The 17768-nt window shown below is 47.7% G+C and overlaps 1 protein-coding gene across 1 annotated transcript in view; it reads right to left on the bottom strand.

Moving 5' to 3' along the window:
• Window positions 1-17313, bottom strand: part of NTSR1 (neurotensin receptor 1) — a 63577-nt gene extending 46264 nt beyond the window's left edge. The window contains exon 1 of the mRNA XM_033010464.2: window positions 16498-17313. Coding sequence (XP_032866355.1) covers window positions 16498-17178 — 681 coding nt within the window. The 5' untranslated portion in view covers window positions 17179-17313. The remainder of the gene's footprint in view (window positions 1-16497) is intronic.
• Window positions 17314-17768: the final 455 nt, after the last annotated feature.

Below are 17768 nucleotides of genomic sequence, written 5' to 3'. Positions count from 1 at the left end.
GGAGCTGGGTCATACTGCCAGTGAGGCTCATGTGCCTGGCCAGGGAATGGGGAAGAAGGGAGAGAGCAGCAGCACGCACCCACAGCTTGGAGATGGTCACCCTCATCACTGCCCAGCGATAAGCAATGAAGTTATTGCATGTATGAATCAGGCAAAAAAATATAAAAATAAATAAATAATAATAAAAAAAAACTGGGAAGTAAAGTGACGCATGAAACTTTTCACAAATATGAGGATCTACTCTAATTACAAAAGGTAATGAAGGAGTGCCCTAGTCAGCTTTGATGCTAACTTGCTCTCTGGTGTGGTCCAGGGATCAATCCCTTTGTAGCCCGTTCTGCCAGGGTCACTGCAGCTCCAAGCCCAAATTTTGGAGAGGCAGACCCCGGACCACATGGTGTACCGAGGCTTTCGAGATGAGACCCGTTGCCAACACAAAATGTGTCACCGTGAATCATCTGTGCACCGGTTTCAAAGTACAAAACTGTTCCCTGAATCATGGTAAAAAGCACAAATGTTCTGCTCTGAAAAAGGAAATTCACTGACTCCTTCTTGAGCCAAAAATAGGGAAAAAGGTTATGTAATTCATTTACTTTGAATAATAAGCATTTCAAAGTTATCTAAACAGCACTAAAACCAGGGAAATCTCTGTTTATTTAATCAGTCCATTTTTGTTATGGGATTGATGCTGGTGCTTCAGGCAAGCTGATCTCATTTACCTTAGAACAATTTAAACACAAAACTTTACCCAACAGCTGAGAAGGCTGTCAGAGCAGCAGCTTCGTTTCATATCTATGTTACTGCCTTAACCATGTGCTCCTAAAAAAGATCCCATTTTTGTTGAATTCAACGTTGGGAGCAGAAGGAGAAGCTGGAAGCATTTTGTGAGTGAGTCTTGGAACAAGCTGTTTTCTTACGGGTGACCAATGCACATTTCATCGCTGATTTGCCCCATTTCCAGCCCAATCATCTCTGCTGGAGCCAGATTTATGACAAGTTGCTGCTAGAATTATAAATAGAAAAGCCATGCTTATTTTCACAGAATCATAGAATGGTTTGGGTTGGAAGGGACCTTAAAGATCATCCAGTCCCACCCCCCCCTTCCACGGGCAGGGACCCCTTCCCCCAGCCCAGGTTGCTCAAAGCCCTGTCCAACCTGGCATTGAACACTTCTAGGGAGGGGGCAGCCACAATTCCACTTAATTTCTTGTCTCTTTGATAATAACTCTGCTTTCCTCAACAGTCTTTGCAATTCATTTTTTGTGACTGGACAGAAAAGCCTTGTTTTCTATGAGATCACTTATCTCCAGCAAAGCTTCAACAGAATATCAAATGAACGTATGAAAACTCTACCAAAACAACCACTGTCCCAGACTGGAAAATAATTTTTTATGGATTCTTCCTTGATGTTTGCTGGTCATCGTTTTCATCAGGTTCATTCCCAGAAAGGGTGGAGGATTTTCTCCCCATCAGCCTCCCAGGACACTGGGCACAGCCCTTCACCACCAGTGAAGGAGTCTTTGATTGCCAACCCTGTACCTGGGGACTTCCCAGGAATCCCCCTATAGATTCACCACAGGTCCATGATTTATACCAATAGATAAGTTGGTTTAACACACATGCGCAGTTAAAGCAGCCTTGGTAAGCTGATACAGAGCTAGATGCTGGAACCATTGGGTTCACCCAGTTCTGAGGAAGGAAACCAGCTTCACCCTGCTGCAACACCAGCCCTGCGTTTGGGACCGGTGTCTGTTTATAAATAAAAGCAGCCAAGCAGAAAGACCCATTCTCCACCTGAGCGGTTTCCCCGCTGTCAAGACGCTGACCTGAAAGGCCCCAGACATGGGCTAGCTCTTGTCAGAAGAGCAACACCACTCCTAACAAAACGCTGGGTCTGAAGAGGAGTAGCCAGTCAGTCGATGCAACGGCTCCATGTGGCACAAGCAGGTTTTGCAAACACGCCTGTGTGAGATTTGTAGGACAGAAATAGAGGAAAACCTGCTAACTATTAAGGTTTTCTTTTAGTGTAAGTCTCTGGGGTGTGGACCAGCCTCACAGAGAGGAAAGAAGCCCATTGCTGAAAAGGAATTAAGAAGCCCAGAAGATTTTCAGCTGCGCTTCAATTCTGTATCAGCAGTACCTACAGGCCACAAGTCAAAATAATCTCTATGGCTGGATCGATACTCATGGCCTTAAAAACAAGCTGGTCTCTGTTGTCATGAGAGTGGCTTGGGAAAGGCATTAGTGCAAATCTGCATGGAAAATCAGGGATTTCACCCTGGCAGACACAGCCCCAGCAAAAGCCACCCATCACAGCCATACAGGTCCAGCCCCGTAAAACTGGGAAATAGGAAGAGTCAGGCAAATCACCCAAATCAGCTCCTTCCCCTGACAAATCACCTGAACTGATGGAGGTGGGGTTTTTTGAATTTGAAGGCGCAGCTCTGATTTACAGCCCCAAGGGAGAGCGGTCCCTGTGTCTTCTGAAAAGAGCTGAATTCAGCTCGGAGGCAGGGGCACCGGCTGAGCGGGGGCGAGCAGATGCGAGGAAGTCGGTCTGGTTGCAGGCATACGGCTTCAGTGCAAAGCCACAGCTGCAGTTGTAGAGTTTGAGTCAATAGTTGCTTTAACAGAAAACCAGTTTTGTTTTGCAGGGACAAAGGCCTCTTCTATCACTGCCCAGCAGGAGGTATATAAAACTGTCATTTCTTGCCCTGTTTCTGCCCTTGTCTCTTTGCTTCTACTTTTTACAGGCTGCCAGTGGGATTTTTATCGCTTTAGGTTTTTTTGTTTTAATTGAAATTGAGTAAATTACATTTTTCCCTAAACAGTTGATGAGTTTAGCAAAGTTTTCCATTATTTCATGGTGAAGAAACCAGCAGCTTTCAGAGCAGAAAACAGAAACATTATTTGAACTCATTTTGTGCAAGAGCAAGAAGACATAACCTTGCAATGAGGGGGAAAACCCCTGAAGGCCCTTAAAAGCAATTTTTTTCCTGGACAATATTCAAGGGATAGAATTTATCCCAGCACTACATGATAGGAGAAATCCTCTAGAGTATGTACTGCAATTTTCCCTTTCCCAAACACACTTGTTTCAAGGTAATGAAGACACAAACCAGCTTTATTTCTGGCTGTAACATCACTATATATGTGGTAGTCTTTCCTGAAATGTCTCCATTGATAAAAGGGGAGGGAGAGGGAAAAGGGAAGCATTCATGAAAGTGGAAGACCTGCATCACCTCCCTGTTATACAGCCGTTCCCTGCAGATCACATTTCTCTAACCCTTTTTAGAGGAACTCAGTCTAGGCAGGGAGTGACAGGGATGGGAGACCTCATTTGCTGGAAGAGACAGAGCTGGCAAGTAGTAATGCACCTGGCATTGCGTTCTCAGAATAAATAGCTCCTGCCATGCTTCATCTTCCTTCTCTTTTCCTAGAGGACCCCTAGCATTAATATCACTAGTGAACTAGACGCCTGTTGTTTCTTATAAAGGAGCAGAGTAGCTCCCTCTGACACAGCTCAGATACTCTATCCTAAAGCCCTATCAATGCTTGTAGCCTGAAATACTCCTCTTGGTTCCAGCATCTCCTTTAGCCCCCAGCCTTCCCCTAAGGCTGTGGGGAGTCACCCTAAAGGGGCTGAATTTAAAGAGCAGGTTGCTAAGGGATTGCACCAAGCTGAAACCTTGGTGAAATAGGGCAAGACCATGAGAAGCATCAATAGGACCCAATGGGATTTGGGAGGAGCAGGGAGGATGGAGAAAGATGGGGTGGGGTTGTGCTTGGGCAGCTGGGTGCTGCGAGCCATGGCCTCTTTGTATTTTGTTATTACCGCCCTGGCCCCTTTTAAAAGTCCATTTCTTTGGATAACGGTGGTTTTGTTTTCACTGGAAACACTGCCCTGATATATGTTGTCAGTGAGACCCTTGTACTCTGGTTTGGTGATGAACGAAGGGAAAATGCATCCATAAGGGAGCTTTTGTTTCAAATTCTCTGTGCTTTCTGCTGTTCCTGAGCAGAGCGTGCTTAGTAGTGGGCCAGAAGGTCTAATAGGCCTCTCCCATTTTCTTTGACTCTCAGGAAAATGGCTATTCTATCTGCTGTGTGTTCTATCTTCAAATGAAATCCCTTTCTCACTAGACGCTAAAGAATAAATAATATTTGCTTGGCTCCAGCATGCTCTTGGAAAACAATGAGCAAATCAGGTAGTGTCTGGCCATGCTGCCACTGCATTGACCTGTCTGCAGTTAAAGCTGGGCTGGTTATTCCCTTCTGATATTCCAATGCTGCCCTCCAGCAAGAGCTGCCCTTAGGAGGTCTCACCACTGCATGAGTCCCTCTTGGAGAAAAGGGGGGAAGAGGTTTCCCTTCCCCTTTGCCACAAGAGGCAATCTCTTAGCAAGAACAGGTATGCTGGTGACAGAGCCACCTGTACCTTGCCACAGGGAACAAGTGGCATCACTCGGTGATTATTTAGACTGTGAGCTATTTGCCACAGAGAGTGACAGAATCATTTAGGCTGGAAAAGACCCTTAAGATCATTGAGTCCAACTGTTAACCCAGCACTGCCAAGTCAACCGTTAAACCATGTCCCTAAACACCATGTCTACAAGTCTTCTAATACCTCCATGCATCATCCTTTAATGCTGTCTGTGCAAGATCGAGTGTATGGGGGCCAGGGGTCTCAGGGTCCCAATACACACAGCCATGGCTGTTTAGCTGCAACAGCCAAGGAGCAGGTGAGACCCTGAGTTTTGTGGCTTTTCTTTACGCATCTCAGAACAGCACCTCGATGGCAACCTGCAGAGCAGATGCCAAAACAAGTCTCAACACAAGTTGCAGAGCCAACGTCTTGCAAAAGGCCCTTTGCATTATTCAGTGTGGTGGAGCCTGAAGCAGCTTCTCTGCAGAGCTGGAGTGCGAGCCCGATCCATGGTGAAAAGCAAAACCAAACTGATTCCCGCCCTGGCAACGAGTGGGTTTGGCCACATTTCACAATGTGACGTTGATCATCTTTCTCTTCCATGAAAAATGAACTTGGGCAGTAACCTGGGCAGGGTGTTCATTTTTCTGGAGGGTGGGAGGGACAGAGAAGTATCCAGACAGATCAGACACAAGCCTATTAATAAAGTCCGTAATGAGGTGCTGAGCCCACAGCATTACACCTGACAAATTCATCGCATGAAAACACAAAGGAATAAAACAGCTCCAGATAATTGCAGGGCATGAGAATATGTTCAGTGTCATCTTAAACTTGGTGAGATTAATTTTTCTGACAGCTTGTTTAAAAGGAAAGTGGGCTATATAATTAAAAGAAATAAAACCCTCTCAGATGGTCTCTTGCATTACCAGCAGAGATTACCTTTTGAGGTTCTCGCCTACCTGGATGTCAGCATTTCCCAGAGGTTTTTAGGCCTCCAGCCCTTTCCTTTGGCCATGGACTCACAAGCAGGCTTTCAGGCATGGATTTTTGCAAAATGGCAGTCTTAGATACAGATTTCTTGATTCAAATATTCTTAACACTTGCCTATAAAGCACCAAGCACAAATCAGTCCTGTATAAACTAGAGTAAAAGAAAAGCCAGGCTGTTAATCTTCATAATGTGGCTCTCAGTGGGAATTTCACTTGAATGTTATTTGCATTAAATATGATACTGAGTGCTGGATATGCAGTTATAAATAAATTAAAGGCCATATTTAAGTCAAACACTGTCCCACTGTTGACTGCATACTCAGGTGTGAGAGCTGGTAACAGTGGACCGTACAGATTTGGTCGGCTGCCTGACTTGCTGGAGGAAACAACAGTGGCAAGTTCCATCACTGATGCCCTGAGAAACTCATTCTGGGGGGCAGTTAACCCCCTTAGTGGTGTTTGTAGTGTCAGCCCAAACTCCAATAGTGCTGGCTGTATTTTGGACACTTGGCTCGGGCAGAATAGAGTATAGGTTTGCTGGAGCTGATGTTCAGCAAAATACCTCAAGTGCATCGGTCTTTTCATTTGATATATAAACATCTTAATTATAGCAACATAGTCAGCCTTGCTCTTCTGGCAATAAGGAAAAAAAAGTTTGTGCTAAACTGCACTGAGATCAATTCATCATGTATTTTAGACAAATAACTGAAGAAAACTGCTCCTGGTCTCAGAGTATATAAAGTGATAGATGGGTTCAACAGCATAAAAGTCGAAAAGCTGAAGATTTTGATGATGAAAATGAAAATCCCTGGAGTAAACACAGGGTGTTCCAGCAGCAGGACCGTGATTCCTGCAGCACAAGCCCTTTGGGGAAGAGCTTTGGGGTTGAACTCTCCTCCCTCTCCCTGGCATGCTCTGCCTGCAGCTGAGCTCAGAGGAGCAGCGCTGGTGGCATGGGTGCAAGGGACCACGACTGCCAGGCTGCTGCACTGTGTTATGCTTTCTGACCAAATTCTTGCACTTCTTTTGGCCCGTTCAAGGGATTTTCCATCCCACAGCCCTCCTGGACTAGTCAGGAAGCACCTGCGAGCTGCCAAAGGGGTGTGAAGGAGAACAAGCCTGGGACAGTTTGTCCATTGGGTTAGTGTTGGCAGTCTATTAAGTGTTTGGGGCATACGTACCGCCCCCATCACTGTATCTTCAGGGCAAATATTTATTTAGTAGTCTGAAGCTCTACTTCCCCTCCTTCCTACAGTGCTTTAACACACTTCACAAGCTTGGAGTTAAGGAACAAGTAAGCATGAGAGTGTGGTAAGCCCATGACTGACAGTGATTAAAAAAAAAAAAAAAAAAGTGGACTTTGGGAAGGGAAACTCATTCCTATGAGTTTCTCTTTTGAATTAAACTAGTATATTAAAATGTATAAATTGTCCCTGTGAGAATAAAATGTAAGGTCTTTGCATGAGGAATCAATAGTGATGTGAGCAATGAGCTAAACTTTCCCAGTGGCTGTGTGAGTTGCATTTTTATAAGATAGTTTTGAAAAAATTATGGAATAAGAGGGAAAAGCAGGTTAATTTACCACTGAAAATACTCAGATAGTTACGGACTTATTAGCAAGTTCTCTGAGGGAATAAGGTGATATGTCAGTCCTACCAAGTACTGAGACCACATTTATTTGGTTCAGCACTGCAGACCTGCATTCTTCTTGATTATGTTACAATTAATAGGATGGAGCATTGCAATGACTGTATTAGTTAGCTTCTTGGAGTTCTGATCAAAAATAGGGGTCTGCTGAGCTAAATGCCATTCTGCATCAAAGCGTTCATAGCTGATACGCAGCAGGTCTTTGCTTTGTAGGTCTGGGTGAAGCTGCTAAGTTGGTAGACCCCTTTCTTCAGAGTTAAAGGAGGAAGAAAATGAGATGGCTAAGGGATGAGATTTCTCCTCCTGCTGCTGGACATCAGGCAAAGCCTTCAGCAGCAGAGCTGAGGCAGTGGGTGAGCATCTGTCAGGCTGAGCCTGCAATGGCAGGAGAGGAACCCTCAGCAGGGCTCAGTTGCCCAGGAAAAGAAGATAACCAGGGCATTCATTGAATGGCAGAAACTTGAGCAAACAGATTGTAACCTTCTCCTGGAGTCCCACTGTCAGCTCAGAGGTCTGTGCATTGGCTCTGTAAGCCAGTGTCTATCAGAGAAGACAACGTTGTGTTAGACTTTTTTCTTGCAATGGAAACCATTCTGCAGGCTCCAAAAGTCAGGCAAGTGCTCCAGGCAAAGGGACAGCAGGTTTTGATTTGCCCCAAAGAAACTGTACCTGGACAACCTATGATATTTTAACATATGACAGTTCCAAACACAACTGGTGTTGACAGGAGGCAGGGCTTGTTGGCAGATCTGAAGTGTTGCAGTGAAGTGTGATCTCTCCTGGGGTCATTCAGCAAGTGGGAAGGTAGGGAAAGATTAAACCAGATCCACCCTGAGTTCCTGAAATGCACGTCCACAGGCAGCTTCCATGATCCCAGGAGTCTCTTGATGGGCATACCGAGTGCTAAGGGAGTGTTTTCTAATTTCCTTCATTTCATCTGGAGGAGGAACAGATCTCTTGAAGCAAGGTAAACCATCTGCTTCAAGAGTGCAAGTTGGATCTAACAGCAGTGGCCCAAAATTTATTCTTTATTATCTGGAAGAAGTAATAATTGGCAGGAAAGTACCTGAGGGTATTTGCAAAGAGAAGGGAAAATGTTGCTAAAATCAGGCTACATATCCAGCCCTGTCTAGGCTGCCTCTTATTCTTTTACATATTTAGGAATCCGCTTGGCAAAGAGACACCTGGAAGGTTTTATAAAATGAGATTTACTGCACAGGGTTCATCATCTAGGGAGATAGATGTACATCTGCAGGCATGGAGGGAGCCGGCGGGCAGGGAGGCTGCCCACAAGGACGGCGAGGGGCTGCTCTGCCAGAGCCAGCAACGCGGCCAGGGGCAATGCCACCAAACCCAGGGCACGTCCCCCGGCTTAGCTGTCACCCCCCTGCCTCTCTCATTTACTGATACTGAATATGCTTTTCACTCTGTGCGTGGCTTTATAGTTTAGAGATACTCTCAGCTTTTTCATGAGCACTTTGCATAAAACAGATGCTTCCCCCCCCCCCCTTTCAGATACTGAAGACTTTGTGAAAGTTTACATCTTTTCTTTTTTTTTTCTGTTTACATTTCCACTAGGCAAATCTCACCTCTCTGATTTCTGCCTTCAACTGACAATTGTCTCTAGTCCCTGAGAACTTAAAAGCTATAAAGAATCCTCATTGAAATTTCTCTCAAAAAAAAAAAAAAAAAAAAATCAGTTAAAAAGACCTTGTTCATTCCATGATTTTTTTTCCTTGGGAAAAAAAAAAATGTAGCCCCCATGAAGCCGTGCCTGGCAGTGCAGTGCACTCTCTGCACTGAGAATTACTGAAGTGAAAAACCCACAGGAGACAAGAAGGAAATCTCACATGCTCGAACCACCTGTGGGTAACCGGCTCCTCCAGCCTGCCAGATGAATCTTCTCCAAAGGCCGAGGAGAAGAGCAGCTGCCCTGTCCCACAGCATCCTCGGCCCGGGCAGGAGCAGGGGTGATGACGGGTTTCTGGGTACCCCAGGGAGAGAGGAGGAGGATGGACCCCCACATACAGGTGCATCAGGAAGGCGCTTGGGTATAGGGATATAAAATTGTCTCGTTGCTATTTCACTCCCATCCATGGAAAACTTAACAACTGATACACTGAATGAAGAAAAATACTGGCAATGAACCGGCAGCTCAGAAATTTCTGCTACCCAGTCAGGGTTAGTACTCCATCACTACCACCTTTTTGAAACTAGCCCCAAGAACTTGTTTCCTGAATAATTCATCAGCTCAACTGATCTATCATCAGCTTTTTTTTTTTTTTTTTAATCCTCCACCTAAGATGCTTTGAAATTGGATAGAAGAAATGGCATCCAAGGGAGGCAAAACGTGGGGACTGATATTCTTGGAGCATGATGAGTTAGTTGGCACTCTTCCCCAAGAGTTTCATTTAAAGGGAAAAAACCCAAACCTTTCCAAGAGATCACACCCTCACACCGAATATGGAATGGAATAAGGGGACAGTACAGGGGAATGGTGCCTGCAGGCGGGCAGAGGAGCAGCGCATGGCCCCGTGCCCATCTCTCACTCAGGTTCCTTTCCATGGCAGGGCTCATGCAAGTGCTCTTGTTCTGTCCCTCATCCCCCAAGGCACGTCCTGCCACCCTCCAGGCTGCAGTCTTGCAGGATTCACTCTTAATTCACTGCCAAAGAGCAGCCCCTGCTCTCGGTGCCATCTGCACCCCGGGAAGTGAGGTGGAAGAGATGTCCAGCCACACTCAAAGAACTCCACACTCCCTCTGCCGTGGGGAGGGGAGCTGCCAGACCACCAGCTATCGTGATGCCAGACCAGCATTAATGACGATGCAAAGCGCTATTGGCTTGTATTTCAGAGAGGTCTGGGGTGAGCGAGGACGCTTGTCATTTTGTAAGGGAATTTTGAAAATATCAACTCAAATTCCATAATAAAAGCAGAAAAATTTACCACTTGGAGAAAGGCAGCTCTTCATGAAACCAGGAGGTGGGCTTGGCCAGGTCCCCCGCTTCAGATGTGTCCTTACAGAGGGTGACGGGGACCAGCGGCTGAGACTGCACTGGTCTCAGATGGTCACACCAGACAAGCGACTGCAGCGTGCTGGTGTGTGTACAGAAGTAGGGAAAAGGCTGGGAAATTTATAATCTGCTTTTCTCTACCATGCCAGACTGAAGGTGCTGACATCTGTGGGAGGGACATGGGGTATGGAGATATGGGGAGGATGGGCACTGGAAACATCTCCAGCTTCACACGGCGCAAGTGGCTTATACCAGAGAGCAACCAGACAGATTGGGAATGTAATAACTCAGCTTCATCTACTTAATGCGAGGGAGAGGAGGGATCTCAGCACTGCGACTGTTGGTTTTAGCATCTAATGTTATCTGGTTTAGGCCTAGATGACCACAACACTCAGACTCTCCCACCTTGTCAGCCCTGGCCCCCACCACGCTCCCCAAGACACCTTTGCTCACCCGCCATCCCGTGCCCCTCAGCAAGGGGTAATTTCACAGTAGGGAAAACATGCTGGTGACACCATCAAAGACCAAAGCCCACTCTGACCCCCTTCCAGGCACCCCCGTGTCCCACGCTGGGACGCTGCCCATCACACACGCCTCGGGCAGGACACAGAAGTGTTTCTAAACGTCAGGAAGTGAAAGTGCCATCTGTGAGCCTCAAGCAGATGCTGCACAGAGACAATAGTAAAACCCTTTAAGGGAGAGGAGGGGGGAAGTAGGGAGATGACAATCAAATAGCTGTTTTAAATGATCTGGAAGAAGATTAAAGGTAGCTGCAGGTTTTTGATTTTGGTTTTTTTTTTTTTTTTTTTTTTTTTTTTCTCTAGGAAGAGGAACCACTAGATTACCTTGGTCTCTTCTGCCTTTACAAACTGCTGTTAAAAGGAAAACCTAAGAGCTAAATTGATCGGCCACATTTCCTCATTCTTTTATTATCCCTCCAGCTGATATCTCAGGAAGGGGGAGGGAAAAAGAAATCAAGTGAATTAAAATCAATTTGGGGGAAAAAAAAAAAAAAAAAAAAAAAGATGAAATTATGTAAGAACTGGCAAAACACAGCAGGCCAAGTGGTTATGTAAAGCAATGAATACAAGATCTTATTTAATTTAGATCTAGCTGCAAGACAGACCACAGTGTAAACGGACCGGGATTAGGCAAGCTGGGCTGTTGTGCACATGCTGAATTAAAGCCCTGGGTTCCCTGCATAGTCTGTGGAAAAAAGGCAGCTTTTTAGGGATGCTCATGCCACCAAAGATGGGCATCTCCCCCTTGGGCAGGTGTCTCTCTCCATCACTGTGGGGACAGATCCAGACACCAGCATCTTCATTTTCTTGTCTACCCAAGGGGCTGGCAGCACCGGGACCTGATGGGGCACCTTTCATGGGACACAGTCCTGCCGCAAAGCTGCTGATTTGTTGTGCTGCCAGAGGGGTTAGTGGAACCCAGGCATGGGCAGAGATCCTCTGTGTGTAGCCAAAATAGTTTTATCGACCAGGCCCAATGGATGGGATTATCACTGCATGGAGCTGTAGTGAGTGATTTAAAACAGTATTGTTATTAAAAGCCATAGCAGGAATTTGGCTGTGACCTAAGGAAAAGAAACCAACTTCAATTCCTCCAGTCAACATCAGTATAAATTCAGGATTCCTGAACTGAAGCCATTGACTAATCCTGGATACGATTTGCCAGCAAACCTGGAGAGAATTCAGCCATTTGGTTTTATGGGTTCCTATTTTCATGTACTACAGAGAGATGCTTGTCATGTTTATTTACACGGCAGCACCAATGGGGCGGTGGCCAGAGCCCTGCCATCCACCTCACCAACTGTGTGCCATCGCAGCAGAAAGCTCATCGCACCACCCTGCCGAGGTGCTCCTCACCGGAGGAAAGTGTAAGGGAGTGTTTGCAACTTCGTGCGTGGAATTAATAACTTTGTGGGCCTCTCAGACAAATGGGAGTTAAATAGATGTCTTTGGAAGAGCGTGTAGAGAGCGTGGTAATGGATGCGAGAGGCCAGGCTGCACCTTGTGTCTCCCAGCTCCAACGCCTTGTCCTTCCTTCCCGTCCCCTTCAGACCTAAGGCTCTTTGGCACATTCCTTCAAAGGCCTTGCAAGAAGAGATGTAGGAAGAAATAAAGCAGAGAACCTCCTTGGGCAAGCAGTTGTTTCATGCGCAGTGTTATTTACTCTACAAATCATCTGAACGATGAGCAGACTTCATAAAACATAATAAACAAGGGATCTGGAGGGATAGGCGAGCTGCAGCCGCACAAGGGTGGGCTGATGCAGAGCAGAACCGCAGCAAACTGTCCACCCGAACCCATGAGGAGGGCCAGAGAAGTTCCCAGTGTTCTTCCCGAGAAGCTGCCCTATCAAATGAGCAACCTGGAGCTGATGGAGCTGTGACAGTTTATGGAGGCGCAGAGCCTGCTGCCATGTGTTTTAATAAATGGGTTCACACCAGCTGTCCGTGCAAATAAAACATTAGCATGTGTCAGACACTATCTACCCAGGCACTTGCCATAACTTAGGGGACATTTTGCAGCAGAGCCATCCAAGCGTAGATCGTGCCATGCCAGCAGGAAAACACGCTCCTCTCTCTCCCGTGAATTATGGGGTGCCAGAGAGCTGCCCACACTCAGGCTCCTCTCGCACGTGTGCCCAATCCAAGCTCAGTTAAAATCCTGGGATTTTAGGTCAAGGAGTTGCCTGACTCTGTGTGCTGGGACTGATGGTGCACCAGGATTGTAGGTATTTCTTTCAACTTTCCTTCTTTCCCCAGGTTCACTAAGGACCTCTCCAGAAAAGAGGTAGGAAGGTAAGAAAGTCAGAAGTGATAAAGGAAAATCGATTTGCACAGCCATCTGGCTGTCAAAATTCAGATCGTTTTGAAAAAAAAAAAAAAAAAAAAAAAAAAAAAGGCTGAGAGTGTATGATGCTAATGGCACGCAGGGCTGCACGTGGTGGGATGGGACATGAAGCGGGCTCCTGTTTGGGGGGAGCTGGCCCCAGAGCCAACAGCAAGGTGTGAAGTAGCCAAACCCACATGAACCAACCCACAAGTGAACAGGGGAAACATCTCATTCTGCCTTTGTGCTCTCTTATCTGTTGCTGCCACAATGAGTAGCTTTTAAAACCTCCTCCAGCTGAAGTGGCATGAAAACATGAATTTACTTGTATGGGGATGGCTTTAAGAGGTGCTTAATTTATATGGTAAAAAAATCCCTAAAATTGGCTGCAGTGTGTTTTAGACAATGTCTGCCAGTTAAAGTGTTAACTAGACCTAAATAATGTGGCTATAATGGACTTATTCCTGCTACCAGATCCCATGCTAATGCCAATATTCAAACCAGACGTCCCTGATTGACAGAAGTAACAGGCAAGCCTGGCAGTGAAGAATACATAACAAATCAAATTCACAGGCTGATTTAAGCGGCTGCAAGGAGAGTGATAAACAAAGCTGGGAAATAAGACTGTTCTAAAGAATAAAGTATCAGAGGGCACGCAGAGTTTACATCTCCATGGCATGAAGCAAGATGCGGGGTGCCTGGCCATACTGACACACAGTGACATCCCGCAAAACATCTCACTTATTGCTCTTTCTGCTTATCTTTGTGTGCTGCACTGAGCAATCTCTAATTACTAGAAGAATAACAGTAATTACTTCTTATAGTTGTGGAGCTTAAGTGGTACAAGTTAGGTAATATGAGCGAGAATCAAATATGCCGAGTGTTTGAATAGTTACTTTTATTTTTCTTTTTATAAGGAAACTTGACTGTTTACACACAGTCTAGTTTCACTCAGAAATGTCCATTAAAACTTAAATAGTCAGAGCAAATAGTGAGGGACATTTGCCAAAAGAGAGATGTTAAATTAATATGCCCAAATATTCATCCCAGGAAGCTTGTTCCAGTCAAGGGAGGAGCGTTCTCCTGCCCTGATCCCAGCAGAACCAGAGCTCACACTGGGCTCCCAGTCTATAAATGGTTACAATTGCTCTGCTCTGGGACTGGCTTTCAATCAATCAACAAATAAAACCTCTTGGAAAACTAATGGCTTCCAAAAAAAATCCCGATTTGCTTTAGACAGTTTGCCAAACAGGAAGAGGAGTGAAATATGTTGAGTGATTTATTACAAGTGATTTGCCAGCTAGAGCAAGTGTATCATTGCTCTGCTTAATTTAAAGTCGGAAAATGAATGCAAAGAGATGCAAAGACCTGCAGCTTGAATCCCTTGCAGAAGACCAGGGCTCCAGATTTCCGACCAGCGAGACCTTTGCGCATCACTCACCACATTACCACTGACCTTTCTTTCATAGGTGTTCCATTATTTGTCTTTTTTTAAACCTCTGCACAGCTTACGACGTGAGAATGCCCACTCACATGCTGTGCAATGGTTTCCATTAACGCACATAAAACCTGACTTGCAGCTGCTTTGCTTATTCACTCTGGAGCCTTCCCTGGTCCAGGGCCCTGCATCACGCTGTGTGCTGCTTCCCTGAGCTCGGAGGAATGGAGTGAAGGCATTAAACAACCTTCCTATCTTAGCAAATCTACTTTTGTAGCAAGATCCCCTGAGAAGGAACAGTATGGTAATGTTTGTTAGTTTGTTTTGATTTGTTTTGTCTTTGGTCGTTTTGTCCTTTTTTTTTTTCTCCACGCTCCCCCCCCACCCCAACAGCTGCTTCTCTCTTTTTGCTTTTAAATTGATTCACTAGTGAAATAAAAAAAAACAAAACAAAACATGAGGAAAAGCCCACAGGTGAACTTCACATACTGTGCATTTATGTCTGTCTACTTCTTACTTGGCTAACAGGATAAGGTACAGCCTGAAGAATAGCAAGACTACAAAATATGTTGAGAATTGTTTAAACTGTAATCTCCAAAGACACGGCTAGGAAATAATCCTCAGTTTTTAGCCCTATCGTGGTAACAATGAGCATCACTTTGGTCCTAAAAGGAAGATGACTGGAAATAATGCATTTCAGCCACACTGGTCTCAAATCAGATAGCTCACATCTCCTTAGAGAGTAGAGAATTTGGTTGAAGTACACTGGACTGCCACTGACAAAACCTACAAAGTACCTACAGGAGAAATACAGGCCCCACCATCTCAAGACGAAAGTCAGGTATCAAGACAAAATGCAGAGGGAATCCAGGGCTTCTGTGGGGACTGAATTTTGGTTTACTGGAGCAGTACAGGGAGAAACTTGGAGAGACATGTCTAAACATCTACAGGCTCTGGGCTTAAATCTCACTGCACGTACCCTCACTTGCTTTTAGTGGGAGGAATGGTTCTGATTTGTTTCCAGTTAAGTTCCCTCCCTTTAACCGTGGGAACACCTCAAAGACTTTAGTAGACATGCAGTTTTAAATTCTAATTGGTTGCTGATTAAACCCACCTGAAATTCATGTTCCAAATAAAAGATTGAGAAGCTATCACAGGTGAGCCTGGCAGCAAAGGGACTATGGAGATTGGTGTCTTGCTCTTTCTGGCTTTCCTTCCATGTCTCTTATATTTTTCAAGCCTAATGCTCCAGTAAACAAATGCCTTAACCCCTCGAAGCACTGGAGTGCAGCAAGTGTTGATGCTGAAATCCTTTCCCTACATGGGCGCGTTAGATCAAGCAGTGCGTGGAGACCAGCAAAGCCCTTCTGAAGTCAGGAGGGGTCTTCTAGTTAAACCAACTATGGAGTTCCCCAAAACAGCAAAAATACCAGCCTCTGGCTCTGAAGATGTAGTTGCTTTTCGGATGCCTATGCTACACCTTGTTCCCAAAACTTTCTGAAATTAGGTTCTGCCACTACACAGAGGAAATGGTCTCTGGATCAAGCCAGGAAACTGGGAGAGAGGGAGAGATGGTTTTATTTCCCTTGACCTTCCTGGCTGCTTTCCAGCAGAAGGAAAGGAGACGCAGAGAAAGGGTGGAGATTTGTGGGGTTTCTGACAGCATTTGGGGAGGACTCAAGAATCTCCGGTCTGAGACAGCAGCAGCATGGCAGAGCAGGGCCCGGCTGCCCTGGGCTCTGCGGCACACGGGGCTCCCAGTCTGGGCTCCAGCCACCGGGCATTGGCCGTGCTGGGAGAGGAGCTCTGGGGGGGGCTTGCACCAGCCTGGGGCCAGAATAACAGGATTTACACCAGTGCAGGGTCTCAACCTGGTGCTGTGGAGCAGGAAGGGGGGTGGAGTGGGGTACACCAAGCGGAGCCGAGAGACACACACCCCCCACCCCCAAATCCCTCCTGCCTGCACCCCAGACCGGGCCACCCTATCAGGGCTGCTTGGGACACCCCCTTTCCCGAGCCAGTGCCCCCCCCCCGCCTCCCCCTCCCTCTCCTGCACTGCCTGTCTCTGCAAAGTTTGGCCACTTGAGCCCCGGGAAGGAGGCGGCTGCCCAGGGAGCCCTGGCCGCCGGGATCCTCACCTGGATGACCGTCTTCAGCGTGGAGGCATCCACGATGGTGGTGCAGATGAGGGAGTCGGGATTTTGGTCCTTGCCGTAGATCTCCCCCATGGTGAAGATCATGGGGATGGCGAGGAGGAAGGAGGCGATCCAGATGCAGCTGATGAACTTCTTGGTGCGGCTGCGGGACATGATGCTCTTGGCTTTGAAGGGGTGGCAGATGGCCATGTAGCGCTCCACGCTGAGGCTGGCGATGTTGAGCGCTGTGGCGTAGGTGCAGGCGTCCCGGAGGAAGTAGTAGCCCTTGCAAACGGCCCCCCCGAAAGCCCAGGGGTGGTGGACCCAGATGAAGTTGTAGAGCTCGATGGGCATGCAGAGGAGGAAGATGAGGAGGTCGGAGAAGGCGAGGCTGGCCAGGTGGTAGTGCACGGTGCTCTGCAGGTTCTGCAACGACTTCTTGCGCACCAGCGTGTACGCCGTGATGGAGTTGCCCACAGTGCCCACCAAGAAAAGAGCCAAGTAGATGACGGTCACCATCACTTTGGAGTAGATATCGGTGTTGACGTCCAGGTCTTCCTCGTCGGGCCCTTTGGGGAGCGGGTCGGAGCGGTTGGAGCCGTTGGCATAGCCGCTGGGGTGCAGGTGGAGGGGATCGCCCGGCACGGCCGTGGCCGTGGCCGTGGCCGTGATATTCAGGTGCATCCCCGGGGCCCCGGGCCGGCCCCGACGTGCCGCTACCCCCGGCGTGGAAACTTGGCTCGTTTTAATGCAGCGGGGAGGAGGCGCCTGCCGCTCCCGGGCTGCCGCGCGTGTGCGTGTGCGAGACACACACACACACACACTCACTCCCCCCCCCCCCCCCCCCCCCGCCGCCCCGGAGCTGCCTCGGCTCTGAGCAGCCCGCAGCTCCGGCTCTCTCCTCCTTCCAGCTCTCCCCGGCTCCCAGATGTGCCTTGGCAGGGCAGGAGCCTCCCTGCACGCACCCACTCCCACCCACCCGCACCCACAACCGCGCAGGGACACGCCGCTCCGCTTGCGACCGCGCAGCCCCCGCCGGCGCTGGCCCTGCCTTCCCCCAGCCCCCCCCCCCCCCCCCGGGGGACGGCGGGGGGGCGGCCCCTCGGCTCGGCCCCCTCCCCGCTCTCCGCCGCCGGGGTGGGTTTTGTAACCCCCAGTTCGGTCCCCAAACCCCTCCCCGGGGAGAGGAGGGAGGGAGGGAGGGCGTCCCGGGCTGGGCGGCAGAGCCCCTCCCATTGGGGGATACCCCCCCCCCCCCCCCTCCACCTTTCCCA

Source organism: Tyto alba, unplaced genomic scaffold (genome assembly GCF_018691265.1).
Source record: "Tyto alba isolate M040663 unplaced genomic scaffold, T.alba_DEE_v4.0 Super-Scaffold_33, whole genome shotgun sequence".
Taxonomy (NCBI): domain Eukaryota; kingdom Metazoa; phylum Chordata; class Aves; order Strigiformes; family Tytonidae; genus Tyto; species Tyto alba.
The sequence above is the reverse complement of the archived record's forward strand: the minus strand, read 5'-3'. Positions and strand labels throughout refer to the sequence as shown.